Source organism: Abrus precatorius, unplaced genomic scaffold (genome assembly GCF_003935025.1).
Source record: "Abrus precatorius isolate BTA unplaced genomic scaffold, Abrus_2018 Scaffold6, whole genome shotgun sequence".
Classification (NCBI taxonomy): domain Eukaryota; kingdom Viridiplantae; phylum Streptophyta; class Magnoliopsida; order Fabales; family Fabaceae; genus Abrus; species Abrus precatorius.
Genome location: NW_020874406.1, coordinates 17,533,582 through 17,542,110, shown reverse-complemented (window position 1 = coordinate 17,542,110; position 8,529 = coordinate 17,533,582). Strand labels below are relative to the sequence as shown.

The window sequence follows — 8,529 nt, the reverse complement described above, 5'->3', positions numbered from 1 at the left end:
GCGGTGCAAGCATTGAATAATCGTCGAAAACCATTCCCCAAAAGGTAGATTTGGGCCCCGAAACACTTTAGGACTAATCCAAATTTGGAGTGATTTTGTGAATTTGTGCTCTTTTATGGAACTGGAATAATAACCCATAACCTTGAATTCCATCGATCTAACTTGGGCTATGATGAAATAAAATGTCCATAATCATTTGGGTCTGGCTACCTATGAAACTTCTATTACTGGTCCATTTTTTTTCATTAAAATATTTGCGTGCCTCTATGGTTTGGATCTTGAATATTTCGATTAAATAAAAAAAAGAAAAATTGGAAATCTCGTATTAGTTTTGTTTGTACATTTTACATTGTTCTAAAATTTTTATTTGTCACATATAAATAATAAATTGATCAAATATCTATTATTTTAGTGTGTTTTACGCGATAACTTATACTGCAAGAACATGAGAGAGCTGAATATGTGAGTAGTTTCTCTATTTTGAAAAATAAAACAATGTAATGAGACAATTTCTTATCCTCCATTTTTTATTCCTCTTCTCTTAGTGATAAAAAATTGTTAATAAGCAAACCCTTAATTTCAACTTGGTACTGCATGGCTGGCAGGGGCAAAATTCCAACTTGCATTTGGGGATCAAGTTTCCTCAGCATTCAATAGAGTATCGGAATCATGGCTTTCTGGGTTCAAATTTAAATAGTGCATTATTGAATTGGAGCATGAAATTATGCGCTATTCAATTTGTCCCCAAATAGCTAGATTAAGATAGACGGTGCACTTGGTTAGCAGTTGGTTAGTGCATCGTTTTATATTTTATTTTTGGGTATAAAACTACAAGTCTCTCGGGTGGCTCTTCAACGCCACTTTGGGAATGGTGGAAATTGATAGTTCTTGTGCCTATCTTATCTCCATATTGAATGGAAAATCTAGTGCTTGTCATCTTGCGCTAGTGTTATGAAGAAAAAGAATGGCACGGTTAATGTTTTCGATAAAATACGGGACCGGCCTCAATCATTTATAAATTATTATAAACTTTCATTCCTTTTTGATAAATTTTAATGTTTATTTGGTGTGTCTCTTTTGTTTCCCTTCACTTATTATTATTACTATTTTTTATATGTATTTTTCTTTTGGGGTGTTTTTATGTTTTAATGGTCCAATGAAGTTCATTATTTTCTGACCAGCTCTTGAAATAATTTTCAATCAGGAATTAAAGATAGATAATCTTTCGAAACAATAATATATATATATATATATATATATATATATATATATATATATATATATATATATATGGTAAGGGGAGAAAAATCTTCAATTTATTTTGAAACTTCAGTTTAATTAGTTCTCTTTAAAAAATGATAAACTCCTGAAACAAAGGCTAGACGCATGGTTGAAATGTGGCCATTTACACCTCACAGTATCCCACCCATGATTAAGAGACTAAAGCCTCACGTCAATTCCTTGTGTTGTCAAATTCCTAACATAGAAACCAAACTGTCTTAACAAATTCCCTACTCCTACTCTTTAGGATCATCCATACATTCCATCTTCGAATTAGAGTATTTCCTACCTTTTCTCAACATTTTCACTAGCACATCTTCTTCTGCAAACTTCACTTTCAATCTATCTCTCTCCCGCTATGCAGTCTCACTTTCTTAATCTTCTTTAACAATTTGGAGCCATCTTAATTCCCCTCTGAACACAAGCACACCACATTCTTATGGCACTGTTTAAGTCACGTAACAATAGAAGGTCATCATCACCGTCTTACGTACCAACCTTGACTATATTAGTATTTATTGCACTATGTGTTTTCGGTGTATGGATGCTAAATTCCAACTCTGTAGTATCACCTCAAACAAACAATGATGAAGACACCGCAACCCGAATGGCCATTGATACCTCAACGACCACCAATGATGATCTCCCTTCCTCCGAAGATTCCCATGAAACCACAACCAAAATCGAAGAAGTCCAAAAGGACACTCCTGCTGCTGTTTTTGGAGACAATCCTGGTCATCTTCCAGATGATGCCATTAAATCTGATGATAAAAATCCCGACAATGATCCACAAAAGCAGCAAAGTGCCAGCAGTGAATCACAGTTATCAGAGGAAAGCTCGTTAACTCAAAAAGAACAGGCCTCCGTGATACACGAAGCAGGTTCAGATAGTGATGTGAAAATTGTTGAGTCTGAGAAAGCTCAACAAAGTAGCACTGAAGCTTCTTCTGATGGAAACAAAAAGGATGAAGAAGAGAATGCCACCGAATCTCAGGATGGAAATGCAACTGAAAATCAAGAACAAAGCGCGGGCCAACAACAAGAAGTTCAAAGTTTTGACACTCAAGTGTCTAAAACTGACGAAGATGAAGCAAACAAAGAACAATTGAGAGAAGACAAGGGCGATGTTGCGATCACAAAGAAAGATGAAAAGGTAATATCAAATGAAGAGCAACAAGACCAGCCAGATGCATCACAACAGGATTCCGAGGTAGCTTTAAAGGGAGAAAGCGCTCAGCTCTCTCAGAAAGGGTCAGAGAAAAACGAAAACCTCAAGGTACAAGATGAGGGTGGAGAAACACAGAAGCCAAAAGCAGACAAGAAAGGTGGCAAGTGGTCAACACAAGCAGCTCAGTCACAGAAGGAAAACAAGAGACAGAAGGATGAATCAGGCAGCGATGGGAAGCTACAAGATTTCACCTGGTATCTCTGTAATGTCACTGCAGGTGCTGATTATATACCATGTTTGGACAATGAAAAGGCTTTGAAACAGTTACGTAGCACAAAACACTATGAACACAGGGAAAGGCATTGTCCTGAGGAAGGACCTACTTGCCTAGTGCCAATTCCCACAGGTTACAAAACACCCGTCGAGTGGCCTGGCAGTAGAGATAAGGTGATTTTGATTCAAAGATACATCTAACACATTTAATAGGGCCTTTTATAAATCTTCGAATATTTATTTATTTATTTTTACTTTTTGTGTTTCAAAACAGATATGGTACCACAACGTACCACACACGAAGCTGGCACAGGTGAAGGGACACCAGAACTGGGTGAAGGTCAGTGGTGAGTTCTTGACATTCCCTGGAGGTGGCACCCAGTTCATTCACGGAGCTCTTCACTATATTGATTTTGTTCAACAGGTGATCGCGTCTATAATTTCTTACATATTCCATTTGTTAAAACTTAACACCCAGCAACAACATTATTTAAGCATTTGGGATTCATACATAGGCTAGAATCTGAAATTCATACTGATAATCTTAACTTGTACTAAGTTTTTTTATAATTTCAATCGTGCAGGCTGAACCTAGTATTGCATGGGGAAAGCACACCCGGGTGATCTTGGATGTTGGGTGTGGGGTTGGCAGTTTTGGAGGTTTCCTTTTTGAAAGAGATGTTATTGCAATGTCTTTTGCACCCAAAGATGAACATGAAGCACAAGTGCAATTTGCCCTTGAGAGAGGGATTCCTGCCATATCTGCTGTTATGGGCTCTCAAAGGCTGCCATTCCCCAGTCGCGTCTTTGATCTCATACATTGTGCACGTTGTCGAGTACCTTGGCATGTGGATGGTTGGTCTTACTAACACTTTTCTGGAACTTGGATTTGTCACGTCATATTGATTGTTCATAACGGCTCAGTTTTGCATTAATCATGGTCATTGCTGAGAGATGTGAAACTTTTTTCTAGGTGGCATGTTGCTTTTGGAATTGAATCGGGTTTTGCGACCAGGTGGTTATTTTGTTTGGTCGGCTACTCCTGTGTACCAGAAGCTTGAAGAAGATGTCCAGATATGGAAGGGTAGGTAACATATCAAATCATTGTAATTGAGATGATAATAACTCAGCAATTTTAAAGCCACTGACATTTTGTAATTTTCTTCAAGAAATGACCTCCCTAACGAAGGCAATTTGTTGGGAGCTTGTGACTATCAGCAAGGATGAACTGAATCATGCTGGTGCCGCCATTTACCGCAAGCCCACTTCAAATGAATGCTACGAGCAAAGGGAGCAAAATCAGCCTCCAATGTGTCAGGATGACGATGATCCGAATGCTGCCTGGTAAATCTCTATTACTGGAACATGGCGTTTTGACATGTTTTGTGTAATTGATTTGAGCAGTAAAATACGTAACAACACTTCTAATTTCCATTGGCCAAATATATTATATTTCAGGTATGTACCTCTGCAATCATGCATACACAGGGTGCCGGTAAACAAGGCTGAGAGAGGAGCCATATGGCCTGCAGCTTGGCCTCGTCGACTACAGAAAGCCCCGTATTGGTTAAACAAGTCGCAGATTGGGATCTATGGAAAAGCAGCTCCTCAAGATTTTGCAGCAGACAATGAACGTTGGAAAAACGTTGTGGACGAGTTGACCAACATTGGTATAACTTGGTCTAACGTGAGAAATGTCATGGACATGCGAGCTGTTTATGGGGGGTATTGATTCAACTTTGGCTACAACTACTATACATTTTTTTTAATATGTGATACTCAGTCTTAGTCACGTGAGTGCAGATTTGCAGCAGCTCTGAGGGATCTTCCTGTTTGGGTATTCAATGTGGTGAACATAGATGCTCCGGACACACTTCCCATCATCTATGAGAGGGGTCTTTTTGGGATATACCATGATTGGTGTGAATCCTTCAGCACATATCCTCGAACTTATGATCTACTCCATGCAGATAATCTTTTCTCAAAGCTAAAAGAAAGGTATGGATGGAAGTAGTGTGATCCTTCAACATTTTTCACCCGTACACCCATACTAGAGATATTGCTCTTGCATCATGTTGATCCAGTTTTGTTGTTTGGCTCCTCAGGTGCAAACTTCTTGTTGTTATGGCAGAGGTGGATAGAATAATCAGACCGGGAGGTAAATTGATTGTCCGTGATGAATCTAGCACCCTCAGCGAAGTGGAAGCTTTGTTAAAATCTATACATTGGGAAATAATCTTCAACAAAAAAGAAGAGGGTATGCTATGTGCAAAGAGAGGCAATTGGAGGCCTGACTCAGTAGCTTCGTCCTGATAGTGAACTCAACAGTACAACATAGTGGTTTATTTTCAGACAAAACTGTGCAGTGGCAGTAACGTGTATCTGCCCTCTCATTCACCTATGGCACAACAGTTGTCCGGAAAAAACGTTACCCTGTTATTTTATTGATTTTAATTCCATGTGTATCTCAGTTTTCATATTAATTGCCCCGAGATACATATCACATACGACGGAACCTGTCATAGATGATACCCTTACCAGCAGATATAGATTTTTAGTTGTCAATATAACCTGTCTTGTTATTCTGTTCGGTGCTTACATTCAGAAGTAGTAAATTCCAACTTCATTAAATTATTCAAAACAGAACTATTCGGTTGAATAGCAGTTCATAGGAGTGTAAGACAGGGCATTTCGATCTTGGTTCATTCAAAGCCCTCTAGTTTTCCTGGTGATCGAAAACAATATGCCTGACTTCATGATGTCATCAGGCCATGATTTGAGATTGATTCAGCAAAACAATAAGCAGAGAGAAATATTAACTAAACTAACATACTGTGGTAGTGGGGGTATAAAATTATATTCCCTCTCCTCTATCTAAAAAGTTTTAGTAATTCTTATTATAAGTCATTTTGCAAGTATTTATTGTTATTTTCTTACTTGCCCGACGGTAAGAATCCAAATTAAAACTAACAAAAATAAATGTTGGTAGTTAGATCAAGTTCAATAGTATTAAATGGGGATAAAATTGATATGTCGAGAGATTCTTAGTGCATTTTTTCTTTTCACTCTAAAATTCGTAAGACACGAACCAGCACATTGAAAATGACAATTAATCAACAGTTAAACAAAAGAAAATCAATACTCCCAATTTTCTATGTGAATCCTAGCGGATCCGGAGTTGAATGACATGCAATTTCTATAAAGAATGCACGCTGTCGCCTAAATATCCAGAGAATAGTAGATGGTTGTGCTCATAAATCTCTAGTAGATAGTACATCATCAACTAGCACTTAGAAGTTTCTGCAATTCACCACTCTTAACAGCAGCTCTGAGATCTGAATTGCAAAAACAGCAAGACTAGTAGGTGAATAGAACTAACGTAATACGGAATAAAAAATATAGAGAATAAGAACAAATAACTAACCATCTGATCCACCAATATGCTTCCCATTCACAAACACTTGTGGCACTGTCTTTCTACCTATCAAATCCAGAAGAACACTCTGAATTTGATATCCATCATCTACAGGGGGAAAGGGAAAAAAATGAGTCACGTGATAAATTTGAAGAATGAAACCAAAGTTGGATAGGGATGATGAATATGAAATTGAAAACCTCGTAAATCGAGCTCCACCACAAACGGTTGCTCATTCAGTTCAGCAAGCATGCGTTTGGCGCGCAAACAATACCTACAAACAAACACGAAATAGAAAAGCAGTTAATAGCAAAACCCTAATACATGGAGGATGTTAAAGGTTAGATTAAACGAAGGAATGGGTTTAGAAGGGACGGACGGGCAATAGGATTTGGAGAAGACGGCGATTCGGTTGGAGTAGATGACGTTTTGAACGAAAGCAGAAACCGAATTAGAGGCTTCCACTGACAATGGTCCATTCCCTTTACCACTCAAAAACAGCAAAACAACTAACGTTACCGTCACCACTATACTCCACCGTGATCTCATCATCATTCTCTTTCTCTTTCTCCTCGTTGAGTTATTCCTCAACAAATTTCCGCGTTTCCCCGCGTTCAATATTCTTACATGGCCATCAAGTCATTTCGAGAAAGTCGTATAACGGAACTTGAACCCGTAGTCCATGGTGCATTTTTTTTTTTTCATTTTTATCTATTAAATCTTAACATTAGTATTTAGGATTAATTTTAAGTTGTAAATTTACTATTATATTAAAAATATAATTAATATTTTAATTTAAAATTTTTTTACCTTTAAATACTTAAAATACCATTAATGTTGAAATTTCCTTTATTTCTCCACTTTAATGTAACTGAAAAATTGTTCATCATATCGTCGGCCAAAATTTCCAATCTAAATTTATGGTGTTTTTTTTTTTTTTTTTTCCAGAAAATTATGGTGGTAATTTTTCATCGACAATTGTAAGGGCTATTTTATTTTAGAATAAGGCACGCAGAATTTAAACATTAATCTTTCAAAATTTAATCATTAATTTCTCACTTAAAAATATAAATTATTTAGTATTTTAATTATCACTCTTTTAATTTTAATGTTTAAGTTTAGGCTTTAATATTATTTTAATGTTTAAAATATAAGTTTAGTAATTTGTTTATCACAATGAAAGTTTTAAATAAAAGATTTTACGGTTTTTTTTTCTTCTAAAAGCCAATAATTTAAATAAACTTAATAAAAGATATGTAACCAATTGTATCTTTGAAAAGCAAATTATTTGAAGAAGTTAATGATAAACCAAAACTGATTCGACACAAAAATACTAGGTGGAAGAAAATATTCATTGGATTCATTGTTAATATTTTTAGGGATAGTTGCGTATACTTGTGGTTAGCGTTAAATACATTGAGACTTCATTTCTGAAACCGTACTTAAAAATAATTGACTTTTGAGTCAGTTTACTCATCAAATTGCATAGATAAATATTTTTAAATCATTCGTGGAAAATTAAAAAAAAAAATGATATCTTTTTCTAAAACATATTAAAGTCAAGTTAAGGAAATTCGAAGCTAATCCCTAATACTAATTGGAAAATATCATAAAAAATTTCAACAGTGGAGTATGAAAATAGGCATACTAGAATATTAATATGTGTTATATGTCCACTATATTTTTAGCAAATAAATAAAAAAGAATGGTAATATGCCTCATATTTCTTAAAGGGTTCATATATTGTTCCAATGGAATTCATTGTTAAGCACCAATGTTCAAGAGCCTTGTTCACGACCTTGGCGTCGTTTTTTTGGTCTAGAAAGTCTTGATGAATGCCCAACAAGTTTCACATGAAATATTTTCATTTTTGGTCTAGAAAACGTGTTTGGAAACATATTTTTATTTCCATAATTTTGTTAAATGAATGTAAACGTATTTTAATTATTATGTTAGCATATTTAATTGATTAGAATTAAAATGGATTTTATCACTAAATTTACATTTAAACTATTTTAATAAACTATAGCTTTATGTTCAGTCGAGTTAATATTTTATATTAAAACTTTCGATATTTTTTTTTTAAATTCTATAAAATAGATTATTTTAATAATACTTTCAAATAAAATTATTTTTATAAAATCAATTTTTTCATATTTAAATTTACGTACAAAAGTCTAAAACTTTAAAAGTATTATGTCGACCAAAAGGGGAAAAAAATGGTAAACCACCTGTCCAGGTTGTAATTGGTAGAGAAGATTTTTATAGCGCAATTGTATTTTTTTTATAATTTATTTATTTATTTTCTTGGTATTTTGCAAATAAAAATATTAAATAAAATAAATAAATTTAATATTTTAGAAATACAAAAGATATCTAGGGCTTGTTTAAT

The 8,529-nt window shown here is 35.0% G+C and overlaps 2 protein-coding genes across 2 annotated transcripts; one reads left to right on the top strand and one right to left on the bottom strand.

Moving 5' to 3' along the window:
• The first annotated feature begins 1,720 nt into the window (after nucleotides 1-1,720).
• On the top strand, nucleotides 1,721-5,035 carry LOC113869149 (probable methyltransferase PMT27). The gene is made up of 9 exons (XM_027505326.1): nucleotides 1,721-2,434; nucleotides 2,519-2,896; nucleotides 2,997-3,146; nucleotides 3,307-3,577; nucleotides 3,696-3,806; nucleotides 3,892-4,066; nucleotides 4,181-4,447; nucleotides 4,526-4,732; nucleotides 4,828-5,035. Exons 1-9 carry the CDS (start codon nucleotides 1,721-1,723, stop codon nucleotides 5,033-5,035), a joined length of 2,481 nt encoding a protein of 826 aa, XP_027361127.1.
• On the bottom strand, nucleotides 2,995-6,816 carry LOC113869150 (glutaredoxin-C3). The gene is made up of 4 exons (XM_027505327.1): nucleotides 6,517-6,816; nucleotides 6,338-6,411; nucleotides 6,147-6,245; nucleotides 2,995-6,057 (listed from the first exon to the last, which is right to left on the bottom strand). The coding sequence occupies exons 1-4, from the start codon at nucleotides 6,690-6,692 to the stop codon at nucleotides 6,002-6,004; spliced, it is 405 nt and encodes a 134-aa protein (XP_027361128.1). The 5' UTR covers nucleotides 6,693-6,816; the 3' UTR covers nucleotides 2,995-6,001.
• Nucleotides 6,817-8,529: the final 1,713 nt, after the last annotated feature.